The 20,976-nt window shown below is 37.2% G+C and overlaps 1 protein-coding gene across 1 annotated transcript; it reads left to right on the top strand.

The window, feature by feature from the left end:
• The first annotated feature begins 2,912 nt into the window (after positions 1-2,912).
• ttll6 (tubulin tyrosine ligase-like family, member 6) lies at positions 2,913-18,666 on the top strand. The gene is made up of 17 exons (XM_074620157.1): positions 2,913-3,086; positions 5,574-5,745; positions 8,533-8,687; positions 8,892-8,930; positions 9,482-9,600; positions 10,077-10,207; positions 10,303-10,459; positions 10,553-10,696; positions 11,641-11,726; positions 11,822-12,047; positions 12,967-13,145; positions 13,258-13,446; positions 14,865-15,027; positions 15,371-15,643; positions 15,812-15,871; positions 16,744-16,885; positions 17,891-18,666. Exons 3-17 carry the CDS (start codon positions 8,534-8,536, stop codon positions 18,160-18,162), a joined length of 2,334 nt encoding a protein of 777 aa, XP_074476258.1. The 5' UTR covers positions 2,913-3,086; positions 5,574-5,745; position 8,533; the 3' UTR covers positions 18,163-18,666.
• The last annotated feature ends 2,310 nt before the right edge of the window (positions 18,667-20,976 follow it).

Below are 20,976 nucleotides of genomic sequence, written 5' to 3' on the forward strand. Positions count from 1 at the left end.
AATACGACATAAGGCACGTAGCGTAAAGTAGGTAAAGTGATCTTCTGTGGTTTCTTAAATTAATTATAATACTGCATTAAAAACTTTTAATCTCTTATAGAGAAAAGGCTTAATATATTAATTAAAATATGATCCTTATCGTTAACCTGTTTAATATATTATATTATATATATATAGTTCTAGCGTGGGTTTTCTCCGGGTACTCCGGTTTCCTCCCACAGTTCAAAGACATGCAGGTTAGGTTAATTGTGGACTCTAAATTGCCCGTAGGTGTGAATGTGAGCGTGAATGGTTGTCTGTCTCTATGTGTCAGCCCTGCGATGGACTGGCGACCTGTCCAGGGTGTACCCTGCCTTCGCCCAATGTCGGCTGGGATCGGCTCCAGCCCCCCCGCGACCCCTAACGGGATAAGCGGTTGCAGATGGATGGATGGATGGATATATAGTTCTTATTTTGAGATATAAGTTCTTATTTTGAGATATTAAGTCCTTATTTTTAAATATTAAGTAATTATTTTGAGATATTTAGTTATTATTTTTAGATAAAAGTCCTCATTTTGAAATATTAAGTAATTATTTTGAAATATAAATCATTAATTTGAGATATTAAGTAATTATTTTGAAATATTAAGTCATTATTTTGAGATATTAAGTCATTACTTTGAGATAATAAGTCACTATTTTGAGATATTTAGTTATTATTTTGAGATAAAAGTCCTTATTTTGAGATATTAAGTAATTAATTTGAAATATTAAGTCATTATTTTATATATATATATTTATATATATACATGTGTATATATATTAATACATTTTTGGCATTGTGTACATTTTTAATTCGCACCTTATTGATATTTTATATTTTGCACACTCTATATATATATTTGCACTCTTTCCCACTTTGTACTGCAACTGCTGCACAACAGTTTTTTATATCTTATATAATCAACAAACTGCTGGAGCTGTTGCCCCCGCGACCCGATCCCGGATAAGCGGTTGAAGATGGATGGATGGATAATCAACAAACCCCTTTGTAGTTTTTTTATTTTATTTTCTACATTGTTTATAACATAGAATGGACTTATTATTACTGTTATTTTTGTTTCTTGTGCATGTTTTTTTACGTACGATTGTGTTTGATGACATTTTCAAATGCATAAAAAAAGAAAGATTTGAGTTTAATCCAAAGAAACTGCACTAAAACAATTAATTTTTTTATTTTTTAGTCAAGCCACAGGCAACATGGACATTTGTTATAATTGTTTAGTGCTGTTTAAAAACATAAATTAACAATAAAATAGCAAAATGTGGACATTGAGCTTGAATCAAAGTCACTTATTTCCGATTATCATTGAAAGCATCAGTATTGACATTATGGGTAGACCCGTGTGTTGCATTGTGGGAAATGTAGGAGAATTTTAACACCTCATTCCCTCCCTCCTCTCTTCTGCAGTGAGACATAAAAACACAAGAGGGAGCCAAACTCTTTTCCGTCGTGGAACTGATCCTGTTCATTAAACCGTCTTTCTTACACTGAATGTCTTATAATAATAATAATGATAACAATAATAATAATAATAATAATAATAATAATAATATTCTATTGTAATAAACAAATAGATACTGTTTAGTTTAAACCTCAGTGTTATGTTGGTTGTATCTTTGCTTTTTATTTGTGCATGACAGGCTACTAACATATCAGCTATATGACAGAATTTGGGCAAATTTTGAAAATACACTATAAGATCATAGTAATTAAATACTAGCAAACACCAAATCCAAGTGGGATACCCTCACTATTTTTCTTTACATAATTATTAGCACACTGTTAATAAAATATATTTGAAATTCAATAGGCAACAAAAATTTTAATTGGAAATAAAATGAGCTGAAGTGCAACAGAAACTGCTAATAGAATTGACCTCTGTACAGTAACTTTCATGGTCTTCAAACTGAGTGCAGATTGACAAGATATATTAGACATAAGCATAATCTGAATTTAAAAATATAGTTATTTTCAATTGCTGCCAAATAGCATTAAAATGAAGGCATCTAAAAACTGGCGGTGATAGAAATGACAAATGACAAAGTTTTATTTACATCTCCACAAAATAAAGCCACAGTTACTGATGTCAAACTACAGCAGGTGTTTTCTATCACACAAAACACCTGCTGTGATTAGGGTGTGACCTTAAGGGTGTAACATGCTTAAACATATCAGAACTGGTACTTTTCTTACCTCTGTGATTTAGTGTGGATTTGCATTTTCAATTTATATTCATTTATTTTATCAATAACAAGGTTCCTTGTTAAAATAATCATAATATTAATAATAAAATGCACTGCTGTCCACTGATGGTCTTTATCATTTTCTGTTACAACACATATTTTGGGTAAAATGTATATAGATAAAATTATAATTCTGCAAATGTGAAAATTGTGCACTTATGGTTAAAATCAATCCAAATAAGTGAAAAACCTATTGCACCATGTAAAAAAACCCAGACATTTTTAAGCTGCTTTTCCCTTTAAACCATAGAAAGACTATATCTACCTCTAAAATAAATAAATCTAGTAAAATGACTGACTGTATGATACATCTATGGATGCCAATGTAGGATTTATAACACCTAAAAACATATGTTTTGTTGTGTGATGGACTTGCTTTCTTTGAATACTGCAATATAATGATAAATATGATATTTTCAGAGAGACAAAGTTTAATTTTCTATAAGAATTACCTGCTTATATCTTAAATTATGAACACATTATGTGGAAGCCATCTAAACTGCAAGGTGCACCTGTGGATCAGATTGTAGATGTCTCTTTTCTCATCGGTGAAGCCAACACCCAATCAGAAACGAGAATGCTCACACCCCTCGGGCTGTGATTGGCTAACAGCAGACTGGGTGGGAGGCTCCATCTGAAAAGGCGCCGCGCCTCGACTACTCTCGTGTTTACATTTGTAGGTTTCGTCTCCACTTTGTGTGTCAAACCAAGAAGACCACGACAACAACAGCAGCGTTACACAAGGATACTCGGTTAATTTAACTGACCGGGAACGAGAGGAAACACTTGTTTTTAACGGTAATGTCACGTTTATGTCGTTTTTAGTCGTTTAAAGAATTGTATAGTGTCTTTGCTAGCCGGTTGGCAGGGAGAAGTCAGCATCCCGTTACCATGGCAACAGCACAGTGTATATAGGTGGTTAGCATATAGTTAGCTATGTCATGTTGTTGATGTTAAAGCTTGTTTTCTAAAGACACTGACTCACTGAAAACGTTCAATCAATGTCGTTTCTTTTTCTTTTAATATTATATTTATTTATTTTTTGTTCATTTTGAAACAGAACAAACATTCACAAACCCAATAATAACATTCTCTGTACAAAGAAACTTAACAAACCTAATATTAATATAAAATAAGCCAGTATAGATACAGGAAAAAAATATTATATACAAAAAATAGATAAATAAGTAAAAAGAATATACACAAGTAAAAAAAATAATTAAAAACAATAAAATAAAATGTATTTATATATACATATATATACTGTATACACATATACATACATATACGCATAAGCAGTACATACACATATAAAAACACATAATCAATTAAAAAGAATCAGTATACAATTCAGTACAATCTTGTTTATTTAAGGGGATTTATGCGTTGATCAGTTCAAATAATATTAAGAAATGTTTTAACTATGACATAACATGATAAACACAATAACATAATAATATAAAATTAAATGCCTCCTTAATAATAATATTAATAATAAACAAATGCCTCTTCGATAATGAACAAATGCCTCTACAATAACAAACAATTAAGGAAACTGAAATATTGTTTTTATTTTTCCTTTTACCCTCCTTTAAAGTTTCCCCAAATGAAATAGACTAAAAGAAATGGGTATAAAGGGTTTCAGTGAAAATCAACAAATGAATAGAATAACAAAATAAAGCCTGCAGAGGTTAGGCTATCGTGAGGCAAGCCAGATTCTTGCATAAATAGCACCTAAACGTCCCAGTGCAGGTAACCTAATTGATGGGTATTTATTTTGTTTCCCCATCTAGGATAGTCAACACTCTCAATAGGCAAAACACAAAGACCACAGAATCTCAAAAGGGCCTAAAACAGACCAGTGTTTCTGGCTTGGCTGATAAGATATGTTGCATTCAGTGAAGGCGAGATCAGAATGACACTGGGTGTGCAGTTTCCCTCCTCTTTTATATAATTTTAGAATAATCCTCCAATCACTCAGCAATTAAACCAAAAAAACACCAGGGAAAAGGTAAACAACAAGCAAGCACCAGAGAATGGGCGGCTGCCACAACATTGCATGGTGCTATTGGGTTTTATTGTTCTGGTTTCTTGGCAAGATTTTAGGTAGCTGATCACATAATGAATGTTATTAATTAGCAGGTTTTGGCACATTTGTTACCAGATGCACAACAAATTAGAAAATGGTGCACAAAACTTAATTAAAAAAAGATGAAATTGCTGATCTTGTAGAGCAGGATTTGAATCACCAGTTTGCGTAATCAATTCACAAAGTTGCACTTATTTACAGGCAAACAGAGTGACAAAATACTGTAAGTTGTCTGTCATTGTCTTTCTTATTTAATAACACACCTCGGGCACTTTTTATTCATACATAAGAGAAAACAGCGCATGAACTTCTGTGTTTAATATCTCTATAAAAATACACCATTGTCACATTAAATTATAAGTGCTCTGCTCTGTAATTGTATGGGAGCTCATGTTGCTCATGTTACTCTCTCTCTATCTCCCACAAATACACACAATAGGTTTGCACTCATGTAGTTTAAATGCCTGCATACAATCATGACTTGTCAATTCAGCAGCTGACATCAGTGCTGGAAGCTCAGCAGGTGATCTATAAAGCATCATAAGAAAAACAAAAGGTAGATAAGTGAGTGTGGAAGGGTTCAGGATGTCAACTAATGATTAATTAATGTTGATTGGTAGATTAATCATGAAATTGGGTCAGCCAAGGTTGGTCATTTTGTGTTATTCTTCCACATTCTTATCACCCAGTCTTGTTTCACCTGATTGATACCTGGTTGGCTGTCATGGCTACTGAACATAAGATCCAGCGTCCTGATTGTCTACTTTCTTTTCTTCTTCGATCAGCGTTTCCCCTTCTGCATGTGCTCCATTTTTAATGTCCTCAATGGAAGGCTAATCTTCAACTGAGGGTTCTCTATTTCAACTTGGCTAACAAGATGGATGTCCAGCCTGTTCACTTACACCACACACCGCCACGCCGCTTTTCAGCACAGATTTAAATTTAACAAGTCGAGGCGTTGAAAAACACTTCTCCTATTTCAGTGAACAAATATCAGGGATTATCTCCTCTCCTCTCGCTCCCCGCTGAGGTCTCCTGCTCATCTTCTCTCCATCATGTCAGGAGGGATCAGGTGTTTGTCCCCTCAGTTTCTAATTGGTCACCAGATCCACCGCTGGGCCTGTTGCTTGAGTGTGTAAGTCAATCTGAACTGAGCCATCCTTGTGATGATACAAATCTACTCTCTCCCTCTCCAGAGGCAGACGGTGCACAAGGTGGAGATGTGGCTCATTGGTTTGTCTACTGAGGAATGTGACAGTGTCTTAAAGGGCTCCTGAAACAAAGATTCGGCATCAAAGAGGCAGACGGACGGACGGGGCAGCATCTTCCAACACATTTGTCCTCACAAATGTAGGCTTAACAGTGCAGGTGAGTAAGAGACATTCCTCAAAGGAAGACGGTGACGGTGAACAAGGTAGTTGCCAATTTATGAGGTACAAATAGCTAAAACTTATGCAGTCTGCAGAGGTGTTTCTAATGTTTTGTTTACCCCATTTATATCAATGTGGGCAGACTAAATATTAGATTAAATTCAACAGCACCTCAACACCTTTCCATGAAAACATTATAACCTTTATGAAGAGAGGATTTGTTTTGCAGAGTTGTTGCATTAGTTTTAGCTACAGGTGTATCTAGTAAACGGGCAAGTTGCATCACTCAAACCAGTTATTGCTGAAATAATTGGTTGAATAATTGATAAGTTAATCAACAGAAAATTAGCTGATGGGGATTATGATCAAGTAATTTATCTAAAAATAGAGATAATTTGTGTGCAACTGCTTCTCAAATGTGCAAAAATGTGCTGCTTTTCTGTTTCACATGATTGCAAATGAAACACCTTTGGGTTTTTGGACTGTTGTCAGACAAAATTAGCAATTTTAAGATGAGACGTTGGGCTTTGGTAACACTTTTGTAATTGTTTTCATGTGAGAGACAGTGTGCTGTAAGTAGAAATTCTAGTTTTTTATATAGATTTGAGAGGTTTGTCTTTGCTTCCATTACATTATATCAATAAAACAGACTGTGACAACCTCCGTAGCAACGAGCCATATGTCTAAAATGGCAAGTGTATCCTCTCTAAACAGTTTAGTATTTAGTGCTGCGGTTTGTTTGTTAGACAATAGTAAGTGCCAGCATAGCGTGTCGAGGTGTATGTAGTGACACAGAACAGTTAGCCAAGCCATTCTTACTGAATAGACAGATAATACAAAAGGTGTTATTCATGTACCTGCTGTTGTTGCACGCTGAGGGAGAACCTTGGGAGAAATCCTTTGCGGGGCTGTAACCGTACCCGGGCTGAGGTCAGTGGGGCGTCTCGGCCCAGTGTAAAGCTCACAGTTCAGGGCCAGGATTATCCAGATCATTGGATCAGAATACCGTTACCTAGCACCGTAACCTCCCGCGGCGTACCTGGGATGTCCCTCCTTGCTGCCACCGCGATCACGATCATTACCAGGAATCAACTTGACCTCACCTTCACCCCCTACAAGACACCAGATAGGAGGCAGAGGCCAACAGCTGAGACGCTGCTGTGACGATAGCCGGCCACTGTGCTCGGGTCACAGTGCAGACGGACGTTAACAGAACAACACATAAGTGGAACCAAACTAGTTTATTCCTATAAACTTTAGATCCATGATGGAGGGAGGACTCTATGGATGGCAGTGTCGGTCAGTTGGTCCAGACTGAAATATCTCAACAACTATTAAATGGATCATTATTTAATGTTTTACAGACATTCATGTTCCCCAGAGGATGAATCCTAATGACTCTGGACGTCTGACTTGTCCCCTAGCGCCACTACAAGGTTCACATTTTTAGTATAGAGTGAAATATCTCTACAAATATTTGATGGATTGCCATGAAATTGTTACACACATTCATGTTTCTCTTCAGGATGAATTGTTATAACTTAATTTTTCATCTACCGCCAACGTTCCCATCAGCTTCAACTTTGTGTTTAGTGCTAATTAGCAAAAGCATTAAAGATAAACATGCATTAGCATGTAGTTCAAGTAGAGTCTCACAAAGCCGCTAGCATGGCTGTAGACTGTGAAGCTGTGTCTCAAATCCATACTACATACTAATTCACTACATACTAATTAGTACACACTACATAATAATCATCATAGTTTCTGTTTTAGCAGTCAGTATACAAAAAAAATCAACTTACTTAACCACTTTATTGTACCAGGAAATGACATTTTGACATTGGAATGTCACAAATAGAAAGAAAAATGTCTTAAGATTGATTTCTTATTTTTGTTTTACAAGATCTTTCTGGAGCTGTTTCAACACCATCCACAATTTATTTAAAGTTTTTCCAGATGTGAGCAGCTCCTCCATTTCAAGTCAAGTCAAGTTTATTTGTACAGCATGTTTAAAAACAGCTGGATCCACTGGAATCCATCGGTACCAACCATGTCATACTAGCTTGTCGTGAAGGAGGCTGAATAACGCTCCAAACTTACGCAAAATGTTGGCGAGGAAAAACTGTCATGTCCATTTTCAAAGGGGTGCCTTGACCTCTGACCTCAAGATATGTGAATGAAAATGTGTTCTATGGGTACCCACTAGTCTCCTCTTTACAGACATGCCCACTCCAATGTTGATAAGAGTATTAAATACTTGACAATTTCCCTTTAGAATACATTTTGAACAGGTAAAAAAATATGTGATTAATTTGTGATTAATTGTGATGAACTATGGACAATCATGCGATTAATCGCGATTAGATATTTTAATCGATTAACAGCCTAAGTTAAAAGAGATGCTAGTTTATAAAATACCAAAGACACATGTTGTCCTTTTGTATCAAAATTATGAAAAAGCATTAAAACGTTCTGCTTGGCATTAGAGTTAATTCCCCCTCGCTAATGTTGTATCCGTCCTGCCACAATAACTCTTGAATGCCGCTGTGTGACAGTGTGCCGACAGCCAAAGCACTCACCTGATGAGAGAAATGGAAACGGAAACATGAGTCCATGTGCGCGCTTACAGCATGTTCTTTGTTCTGTTTGATTGAATTTCATTGTGAGGCTGTGCAGCACATCCCATTAAAGATATCCCATGTAAAAGAGTAAATGAATGTCAAATATGGAATGGCATAATTTGTTGTTTTGTGTAAACCATCACATATTGTTTGTGCACATCCAGGATGGGTCTACCTGTGGACAGCCCAGACAGAAATGAAGATGCACATAGATATGAGGAGCAGGGAGAGGGAGAGGGAGAGGGCGGCGACAGCCAAACTGACGCCTGCATCCGCACCCCGCCGCCCATCAACAAGAAGAAGAGGAAAGGCAAGAAGAGGTACTTTACTGCACGATCTCACCAGGACATTACCTCTGAGCACCCTGACAGTTTTGCAACTTGTCCTGGAGGCTCTTAAGTTTTTTGTTTTCTCACTTGTCTTCATCATTTGGTGGAAGGCAGATGAGCGTAATGAGGCATTTGTAGGACCTTGCAGCAAAGCAGATGTCTGTCCCTCTTTCTGTGTCTCTTCTCTTCCAGATGACTGTCGATCAACCTCACCAACTGCAAATATGAAAGTGGTACGTTTGGATGACTAAATCATGAATCTCTATTATCCTGTATATTACTCTGCACCACACACTTCAGTCATTTAGAGTGAATTCTTGGAGTAAAAACAGAGACTGTACTGGAAGCACTAGATATACTACATGGCCAAAAGTATGTGGACACATCCCTGTCACCCCCACTTAAATGATTTCGTCGACTAATTAGTTGATTTAATCAACAGATCTGTGAAACAGAGTTTCTCCACAAAGAATCACACAAAAGCACCACTTTAAATCTGGTGTTTTTTCCAGAGATGTGCTCATAAGTTTCTGAGAAATAAGTCATTCAGCATGAAAAAAGCTTAAAAAACGACTAATCGACTAAAGAAATCTTAATCAACTAAGACCAAAACAACCGAATAGTTGACTTATTGACTAAGAGGGGGCAGCCCTAATTTATTATTCTATACTTTATGGTTAATCCGTTGCTTCTAGATCAGTCCTTGTCGTTTTACAGACACGTGCTGCTTCAATAATACACACACATCCCAGTAAAAACACTCCTTCCTGTTTGTTCGTCTCAGTGCGGCGTGCTGCTCGAGGATACGGCCTCAGAGAGGTGATGGATGGTGACGACTGGACTCTTTTCTGGACCGACTGCTCCGTGTCTCTGGACCGCGTTAAGGACATGAAGCGTTACCAGGTATTCGACTGAATCTGCTCCATAGCAGCACCCACGTTACTGCCATCATCATAGAAGACTAATTAAACTGAATTCACTTCAAATGAACGGTGTGGGGAGTAGTCACTCTGCTCTGACAAACTCTAACAGCCTGACATGTAATTTAAATTCTTCTGCTCAATATGCCCACCCATGGAATAATAAAACATATAGATTTCCATGGAGAGATTATGAGATTGCGTCATTTTCTCATTGCTCATAACAGCTTTTCAGCTCAAGCAATCAATTTGTAATCTAATTGGATAATTCAGTGCAGGAAGTATTCATCAGGTTGTGACCAACGATTCCTCTCTGAATGAACGAGGTGGATCGGTTTATTTTGTCATATCTCACTTAGACTGCGAACAATCCTGCACATAAAAATACTTCATAAAAATCCTCACATGCCCACAGAGTACTTCCCCTGTAAACACAGCTGTGTGTGTGTGTCTCTGCAGAAAATAAACCATTTCCCAGGGATGAGTGAGATCTGCCGCAAAGATCTACTGGCCAGAAACATGAACCGTATGCTCAAGCTTTTCCCCAAAGACTACAACATCTTCCCCAGAACGTGGTGCCTCCCCGCAGAGTCAGTTTGCACTTTTCACTATGACTTTGCTCTTCTATTTTTGTTTTCTCAGTGTGTTTCAATATACTAACTCATTATCTGATTGTTCTTTGCAGTTACAGTGACTTCCAAGCTTACACTAGGGCCAAAAAATCCAAGACGTATATCTGTAAGCCAGATACCGGCTGCCAAGGGAAAGGCATCGTCATCACCAAGTCGAGTAAAGACATTCAGCCTGGAGAACATATGATTTGCCAGGTTTACATCTCCAGGGTGAGGCTCTGTTATAACAGCTATTAACAGCACACACACAGAAACACACACACACGGGTGGAAGTATATACATGTTTTTCATTCCCTCCTCAGCCTTTCATAATCGACGGATACAAGTTTGACTTGCGTGTCTACGTGCTGGTGACGTCATGTGACCCATTCAGCATATTCATGTTCAAGGAGGGACTGGTTCGCTTCTGCACCACCAAGTACAACGAACCAACACACGGCAACGTGGTAAGAAATGTTGAAGTAATGAGTGTGTTTCAAAGCCTGATATCTCTTTTTCCTCTGTACCATAGAGCTCCATTAAAAACACATCAGTGAGCCTCACTGTGTCACTGGGTGACATGTTCCTTCATCACCTTGAACACACACACTGTAGTTTATTTAGACTCAATCCCACACACACCGTCCTGCTGCCACAAATACTCACTAGAGCACCACATGTTGATTAATCCGCCGCTGAAAATAGACCCCAACAAATGCACTGTTCCCTCCTGTTTGAGTAACGTTTGGTAAAAACTACACATTGAGAGAAAAACTAACACAATGTTGGTTTTAATTTAGATTTGTTGACAACAACAAACACATAGAAAGTCACCATTCATGCTCATTATCACCATTATCCTAAATGTTACAAGAAAAAGTACATATTTGATCATGTTGTGTCATCAGTAATGTAGTAGATAATCTGCATCCTTGTGATTATAAACAAACACAGAATGAGAAATGAATAACTCTAAAACATGCAATAAAATGCCAGAATATAATCCTGGTTGGATAAAAATAAAGTGCAAAAATTAAAGTAGGCAGATGCAACCTTTAGAAGAACTAAAGCTGCAATTTACGATTATTTTCATTATTCATTTATTTTTCCGACCTTTGAAAATGTCTTTTTATGTCTAACCAACAGTCTAAAACCCAAAGATATTAATTTTCTTTACCATATAAGACCAAGAAAACTAGAAAATACTCACATTTGAGAAGCTGAAATCAATAAAATGTGGCCATATGTGCATAAAAAAGATGCTTAAATGATTATTTAGTTATTCAAATTGTTGCAGATTACATTTCTGTCGATCAATTCATCAATTGTTGCAGCTCCATTAACAACCTTTAACTGTATATTTCTTTCTTGTGTGTGATATTTGTCTCTTCCCTCGTCTTCCTCATGTTAGGAGGATGTATGCATGCATCTCACCAACTACTCCATCAACAAGAACAGTGAGAACTTTGTCCGTGACGAGGACACTGGCAGCAAACGGTAAACACACAGACAATACTTGTGTCGTAGTACTAATACTACTTAACATACTGCATATTTATTGCATGTTTGTTGGTTTTTTTTCTGTCCCCTAGAAAGCTGTCCACCCTGAACAAGCTGCTGGAGTCCATCGGCTGCAACACAGACAAGATGTGGACTGACATCGAGGACGTGATCGTAAAGACTCTGATCTCCGCTCACCCAATCCTCAAGCATAATTACCACACGTGCTTCCCGAACCACACCACCGGCAGCGCCTGCTTTGAGATCCTGGGCTTCGACGTGCTGCTGGATCACCGGCTCAGACCCTGGGTGCTGGAGGTGAGAGGTCATGACACCTCTGTTTAATATATCAACTGTGAATATGCAGATTTATTATTGTCAATCCTAGGCTCTCAAGTTCTTTACAGTCTTCTGTATTAAGTACAATTAACAGAATGAACATTTAACAATTTTTCCCCATTTAATTAACTCTAAGGTTGAAAAAAAAATCTTATTCCACACTGTCTGCCAGTATAATATGTATTCTGTGTCAGCTTTCTTTAGCTCTACATTGAACTATAAATGATGTGTGAAATATTCAGACCCAAAGCTCCGTGTTTTTTAAGTCTGCACCATTCTATCACCCATCAAATGGAAATATTCTACGTCTTTTGCATAATTTTGTATATCTTTTTTTTTTTTTATTTACTTTCGCAAAGGAGGTTAAATAACGCTCCAAACTTACGCTAAATTTTGGCGAGGAAAAACTGGCATGGCCATTTTCAAAGGGGTCCCTTGACCTCTGACCTCCAGATATGTGAATGTAAATGGGTTCTATGGGTACCTACGAGTCTCCCCTTTACAGACATGCCCACTTTATGATAATCACATGCAGTCTGGGTCAAGTCATAGTCAAGTCAGCACACTGACACACTGACAGCTGTTGTTGCCTGTTGGGCTGCAGTTTACCATGTTATGATTTGAGCATATTGTTTTATGCTAAATGCAGTACCTGTGAGGGTTTCTGGACAATATCTGTCATTGTTTTGTGTTGTTAATTGATTCACAATAATAAATATATACATACATTTGCATAAAGCAGCATGTTTGTCCACTCCCATGTTGATAAGAGTATTAAATACTTGACAAATCTCCCTTTAAGGTACATTTTCAACAGATAAAATGGACAATCATGCGATTAATCACTATTTAATGTTTTAATCGATTGACAGCCCTAATTGGTATATTTGTGTTCCAGGTGAATCACTCCCCAAGTTTTACCACCGACTCTCAGCTGGACCGCGAGGTGAAGGACGCGTTGCTCTACGACACCCTGGTACTCATCAACTTGGGCGCCTGCGACCGCCGCAAGATCACCAAAGAGGAGCGACGCAGGGTGAAGGACAGGCTGCAGCAAAACAGCACCAGAGAGGCCAGGTAAAGTTCTGTCAGCCACAAATGATGTGTTTTTTCCCCCCAAGGTCACACACCTGCTCCCGTGTGCCTCCTGTAAACGTAAGCAGGTGACTGTTACTGTGTGTGTGTGCAGGTCGGAGGAGCTGCGTCAGTGCCAGGCAGCCACTGTGGAGCAGATGGAGAGGTACGAGGCCAAACACCTGGGAGGCTTCAGGAGGATCTATCCCAGAGAGGGAGCGGAGAAGTACGAAAAGTACTTCAAACACAGCAGCTCGCTCTTCCAGGAGACGGCAGCGTCCAAGGCCAGAGAGGAGTGTGCCAGGTACCTGCAGCACGCTCTCAAACACACCCAATAAAGAGCAGTAGCTGTTAGTGATGCACATAGAACCTGATGTCCACACAGAAACAGTGGAAAAGTACTCTTACCAAACGGGGCTGTAATAGCACCAATAAAAACAGATGGGGTGGTACATTGCAGAAAAATTAGAAAGTTTAATCTGCTCATGTTGTGTTCAAATGCAAAAAACAATTGAGCTTGTAGCTTTACTGAAGCTACATGAAGTCATGACACAAGTGATGGGCGGTGTTATTAAAGTCAACCCTGCTAGTGCTGAAATGATTAGTTGATTGACAAATATGCTGCTTTTTGCAAACGTATGTATATATTTATTATTGGAAATCAATTAGCAACACAAAACAATGACAAATATTGATCCAGAAACCCTCACAGGTACTGCATTTAGCATAAAACAATATGCTCAAAGCATAACATGGCAAACTGCAGCCCAACAGGCAACAACAGCTGTCAGTGTGCTGACTTGACTATGACTTGCCCCAAACTGCATGTGATTATCATAAAGTGGGCATGTCTGTAAAGGGGAGACTCGTGGGTACTCATAGAACACATTTACATTCACATATCTGGAGGTTAGAGGTCAAGGGACCCCTTTTGAAAATGGCCATGACAGTTTTTCCTCGCCAAAAATTTAGCCGAACTTTGGAGCGATATTTTAGATTTTCTAGTTTCATATGATGCCTTCACTCTAGCTAAAAAACACAAGTTGCATTAATGCGTTAAAGAAATTAGTGGTGTTAAAACGAATTTGCCTTTGACAGCCCGAATTCAAACCTGTCCGTAAAACATCATTGCACAGTAGAAATATTAATTGCATGAACCAATGACAAGACATACTGTATGCAGCTAGATGGGAAAAACTTGACATATCTGAATGAACTTTGGTGGAAGCTTGCTCTTCTTTCCATCATTATTATTATTATAAGCATTAGATTATGTGTATTTTGTTTATGTTTATTTGTTTCACACATATAAAAAGACAGTAAAATACAATTCACATGAAAGGAATGTAAAATGCGTTTGAAGGTGTGGTAGAAACCTCACCCGAAGGACATACAAAAAAATCACGTGTATATTTTAAATATTAGTGTTGAAAACATTTCACATATAAAAATATAGAGTGTAATGTGTAGGAGTAAAGTTCAAACAAAAAAAAGAAGCAGGAGTTATTGCCATATTTACAGTTTCTAAGAGTGATCATTTTTTTCCAAATCAAATGTTTTTTATTTCATAAGATAACTCATTCAACATCAACATTTAAATGACCTTATTTTTTAGGTTTAGCTTAAAAACTATAAGGATATATAGTACTATTATTATAAGAAATGCTTGTATTTAATATGAGAGAGAGCTGCTAAAGTTTCTGTGTGTGTTTATGTGTTCAGGCAACAACTGCAGGAGCTTCGTCTGAAGCAGGAGCAGAAGGAGAGAGACCAGAGAGGAGGCCGGAAGAGAGAGCTGCAGGGGGAGACAGCAGGGGAGAGAGTCAAACCACGACGAGCACAATCACTACCCCCCAGTCCAAACCGTGACTGTGACCAGCAGCCGGTGAGGCTGTCCTATTTTGTATGTCAATAAAGATGCAGTGTCCACCTGAAACCACAAGAGGGAGTCAAACAGCTTCTTTCTCGTGATGAATGGTTCATATTCTGGCTGACCCCTCTGAGTAAATGGACTCTCACCCAATTTAAATTAGCTAGAATAATATTCCTGCAGATAATTTCTATTGAACGTCTCTCATTTCAAATTCAAATATCTTTTATTGTCAAGACGGGGGGAAAATAAACAGTGTTATCAAGGTTATTCAGTGACAGTAATTGCTAATATATTGTAAATGCATACATATACAGTAAGGCAATAAAAATAAATTGAATCAAATGTCTCTCTGCAGCTGCCTCTGTCCGGCGTGGCGCTGGATTTTGAAGCTGCAGAAGTCCAAGAGGAGGAGGAGGAGGAGGAGCAGGGAAAGGAGGAGAAGGAGGCAGACGTGGAGGAGCAGGAGCGGGTCGACGCGCTCCTCCAGAGGAAGAAACTACTGCAGGACCTCGGGGTGGTGGACCAGATCAGGCAGCTGCTGCAGGGCCTGACAGACAGAGGGGGAGTCCTGCAGGACGCCTGCAGCCAGCAGCAGAGACATCAGCCTCATCAGAAACAGCAGACCAGGGTGAGAACTATTAAATGTGTCATAAACAGCCAACATCAACACACCAATAACTTGTGGAAAATCAGGGCTTTTGTGATCTCAGTTTTCACTTGTTGGTTGTCAGTTAAATGATGATAATTTTGCTCACTTTAGCCTCCAGTCACTGTGCTGTTTTTTCTCTTATTTCAGTTGGACTCTTTGACACAGTTTTCCCAAAGGACAAAGCAGCAGCCCTGCATCTCACGGCAGGTAGAGACACATCAATCTAATCAAAATAATCCAATATTTTGTTGCTAAATCTGGTTTATTTAAAGAAATCATGGATGTACGGTATCCCGCCCCTTTGAAAAATAATACAAAAATAATCAATTCAGATTCAGTTACTGCAAAATAATCCTTTTACAGTCACTTTAATTGTCTGCACTTCTTTATTTCCATACAATTTAGAGAGAAAAGAAAAGAAAAAAGAACAATTTGTTGTTTTACAGTTTCATATTTGCAACTAATGATTATTTTCATTATAATGATATTATTTTTCTTGAATAATTGTTCAAAAATGCCATTCACAATGTCTTCAGTTTGCTTGTTTTGTCCAAAAACCTAAAAACATTCAATTGACTTTAATATAAGACAAAGAAAACCAGCAAATTCTCACATTTGAGGAGCTAAAAATCTGAGAATATTTGGCATTTTTGCTTGACGACTGGTCGATTAATTATCTGTCAATCGACTAATCGTTGCAGCTCTACTTGTACTTCTACCTCAAATTTTGTAGGATTATGTGTAAGAGAAATGTTTTCAAAGAAAGCTGTAGGTTCTCCCAGAGGCCAAGCATAGTTGCAAATGTGTTGGTTTTAAAAATCAAAAGATATAAATCCACATTCATATTTCATTTTAATTGTTGACTTTAATGTTAAAATAAACAGGAGTTTTGTAGTTTTTTGCAGCAGCTCTGTGAACAGATGAACAGCAGTCAAGTCATAATATTAAGAAAAGATTTTGTGTCATTGTCAGTGATTGTTTAATGCTCAGGGTGTTTTAATGCTGAATATCACTGATTACTTTCAGTAATGAAACGTCAACATGAAGTAGAATTAAAGTATATTCGCTGTATATTGCAGCACATCCACTACCACATGACTCAGCAGCACCTGATCCGGCCCACGGTGGACCAGAGGAGCCTGAACGAGTCGGAGCCCGAGAGCCACAACCGAGGGGGAGAAATACACAGGACCATCAGCGCCCAGCGGATCCACTGGCCAGGTAAACACACCTCAAACACTCTGCATGCTGGGATTCAACCCAAGTGACCTCAACACCGCAGCTACACGCAGGCAAACTGTCTTTATATCTTCGGATTTGGAGTATGAGAAGCTGCTTTGGGCTTTTTTCTCAACTGTTTTTAGTATTTAGCTTCTGTTTTACCTATTTGTTGTATGATTTTACTAAACACTTCTTAAATGCTGTGTGTTCTAATATATTCTAAAAATAAAGAAACTGGCTTGTGATGAAAAATATTCTTTATTATCATACAACTCATACAGTTAAATATGCTTTAAGAGGAAAAAGGTGCATTTGACTTCTCTACTGGGTCCATCATATCCATTACACAACATAATTCAACTTCAATAATTAGTTTGTACTCTTAATTTAGATATAACATGTTTATTACTATTTGTATAAGGAGAGTTTTGTTTGATATTTTAAAAATAGCAAGAGCCACATTCTTAAACACATAATACGATTTTCATTTAAATAAATGTCTTTTAAGTCAAATGAGGTGACAGAATGGTGATTGAACCTATGGCCCACCTGATGAAAGTATTGCAATATATATATATTTGCAGTATTATGAAATGGGTCCCAGAAAAATACCGTTGTATACACACAAAAAATAAACTATGCACACAATTCTGAAAACTTGAAGCTTGTTTACATAGAAATACTTTTTTTATATTCTATTTCTATGTTCATGTATCAACAAAAATACTGTTGAACTCTGAGCACGGTTTCATTGTTTTCCCTCAAATAGAAAATCTAAATCAACCAGGACTAACATCTTAAGGACGGACACTTTAACCTTGTTTATATTTTTAGCATTGTTGTATTTTGGATATCTGTTTATTGATGTTCTTCTTATATTTGCACTCTTTCCTACTTTGTACTGCAACAACACTTTCTCTCTGGATAATTAAAGTCCTGAAACACTCTTAAACTTCACAGCCTGGTTGTTAGATTTCAGATCTTGTGTCTGTGTCTCCTCATCAGTCGGAAGCTCTCTGGCGGTCAGGCAGGACACCGGGAGCAACAGCTACAACGACGGCCGGTCCCGTCCCAGCATCCCGGTCATAAACCACCACGTCCCCAGAGGAGGAGACCCTCGCTGTGCCTACAAGTCCCACGACCCCGCGGCGCTGCAGAGCCTGCTCGTCATCTCTGCTCGCGCCCCCCTGGTCAGGAGGCCTGGCTTCTCTCACATCGGCCACCACTCGTCTCGCAGAGCCCCCCAGCAGCAGCAGCAGCACGGCAAAGGCCAGTGAGGAGCAACCAGACCACCAGGCAGGTTACCACCACTGGAGACCTGCAGGAGAAGTGGAGGTAGAGAGACTTTAAACTGTGAACACACAGAAAACACACTGTGCCTACAATGAGTATCTCATGTTCTTAGATAGATTTTATATCTGGACTCCTGCAGTTTACTCTGCTTGCCACTACACAACCTCCAACAACATTATGGCTTTTTAACTTTTTCTACCGACTGTGTGTGCTCACATATGTGTTATATTTTGCTCTGGGGACGAATTATCTCAAACAAACCTCACAGTGCCAAAAATAAAAAGGCTGATTTAACACCGTACAGCATCTGTGGACCAAATCCTCTGAAGAAAATGTACCAGGATCAAATAAACTCACTGATTATTATGAGCTGATATGTCTCAGTGAAACCAAATTAATATGGGAGTATTATTTATTAAGATTAAAACCATATTTGAAGATGAAGTGAGGGATTTTAAAAATAAAGGCCTTCTGCTTCAAGGAAACTTTGTTTGTGCAGTCAAGTATTGCATTTTTTTGCACTGATAAACAATAAAATATAAAATATTTAATGTGATTTAGTTTCATCTTCAGTGAAGATTTTTTTTCAATCAATTTTCCAAGAAAAACAATTCCAGTACATTTTTTTTGTGGCTGCATTTTTCATTTTTCATTTTTTTAAATACATACTATTTTTATTATTTTTGGTCTTGTTTCATTCACATTTGCTGCAAACTAATTAATTAATGTTCTTAAAAATATATTATTTATTATTATTTTTGTTCTCATCTCATTCAGGTTTGCTGCAAAGTTATTAATTCATGTTCTTAAAAATATATATATTATTATTTTTTATTATTTTTTAAATACTTTTTATGCAAATTACTCATGAAGTATACATCCACAATATGTGCAATATTTTCATTATTATATTTTCATTTTTTTCTCCTTGTATTTTATACAGCCAGTGGTAAATACAAAACAGAAGAGTAAGATAGAACAAAGAGTAAATGGATAACTGAGGAGAAAAGAGGAAGAAAAACATTCATATATACACACATACACATATATGTATATTATTTTTGTTCTCATATCATTCACTTTTGCTGCAAAGTTAAATCATTAATGTTCGAAAATCAGTTCGCTCGTGTTTGTGTGGTTTCATTGAAGCTTTTCAGTGAAAGTTAAAGAGGCCATAAAGTTTTACAGCATCTCTGCATCCGGTTGCTTTTGTTTTGGTCGCAGACTGAAGACTGAAAGAGACAATAACAACAACAAAAGACGAAATCCTCCAAAACAACAAGCTGTGAGAAATGTTGAGCTGCACGTTTAGTAAAGATTATTTTCATATTATTATTCTAATAGCACAATAATGTGTGCAGTATAGGTGTGCAGAAAATGCTGATTATTATAGTTGTGTGTAACATTGATATCGTGCAGGAGAGAGATTTAAATTTCTAATCGTGCGTCTAAAACCTATAAAACCTAAATTCATGCACTGATTTGAATCGAATAAGATTTTATTAAATATATATTTAGTAAACGACTTAATTTTTTAACTGAAATATTACAAAAACAAGACAGTTAGACAGAATCTCACAAGGCCTAGTTATTTAGGTTTTGTTATTCTAACATTTAGAGGTGATTATTAACAAACATAGATTATAGGATGGAACTAAAATGCTTTTATTTTGGAAATACAGTTAAAACTTTGATTCCTATTTTTTTAAACCTGTTTTTTATTAAAACAAATGCAACATTTTAAGGAAACGACAGTCACTTTGTTTGAGTTTGTGGCCACAAATAACAAATGAAAGCTGCAAGGATGAATGTGCTGCATTTCAGGAATTTATGGTTTTATTGCGTCTATAAATGTCTGAAATCCTCGTTGTGTTGGTGAGAATCACCAGATGCCAACTGAAAGAAGGAGCGTTTAAAACGAACCAAAACGGAAATCAGACATTAGAAATACTACTAATAATAAAAAGAAATACATTTTTAAAGAATTAATTCGACTTTAAGATCATTTTAATAGAAAAGTTGTTGAAGAATGTGGTGCTTAAAGGTTTTAGTGACCTTAAATCCCCTCAGCAGAAATGCAATCAGCAGAACACTATTTCCATCTTTGGCCTGTGTGGTCAAAGCATAATGGATCTGCAGACTGAGAGGAAATCCTCCATTTTGGGAGACCATAATAGTCTTTAATGCACAGATTCTTTTTAGCCTGAAACCATTTTGATATAGGCTGAAAATAAGAACAATCATCCAGTTTGAGGCTTTGAGATTACCCAAGTCAGTCATTCTATAATTAGGGGTACATTTCATGTCAACCAAAAAGTGAAGAAATCAGTTTTCTTTTTTGATAAATAATTTACTTGTTACCATAATATACCCCCTAAATGTGCTAAATTCATAAATTGCCAAGCTTTTAAAGCTCTAATGACTTTTTAAAATATTTTAATTAAAATAAACATTTAGATTCATTATTTTGTCAACTGTGTTACAGATAAATGTTGTGTCATATAAAACATGAACGAGGTATACTACACATTTGATAACACATTTGTTTGAAAGTGTTTGAGGTTTTAAGGTTGTAACTGATTTGATAATATGAATTTTGTGCTTCATAATGGACATTTTGTGGGATGCTATCAGGAAGGATGAATATTTTTTTCAACATAACATAGAAGGTGAAACAAATGCAAAGAAAGAGGTCGTGTAAGGTTTAAGATTTAGGAGGATTGAAGCCAAAATCATCAAATATTCTCTCATTAAATAACTAAATAACACTGCAGCTGTGATTAGAGAACAATGGAAGC

The sequence above is a fragment of the Sebastes fasciatus genome, chromosome 20, assembly GCF_043250625.1.
Source record: "Sebastes fasciatus isolate fSebFas1 chromosome 20, fSebFas1.pri, whole genome shotgun sequence".
NCBI lineage: Eukaryota > Metazoa > Chordata > Actinopteri > Perciformes > Sebastidae > Sebastes > Sebastes fasciatus.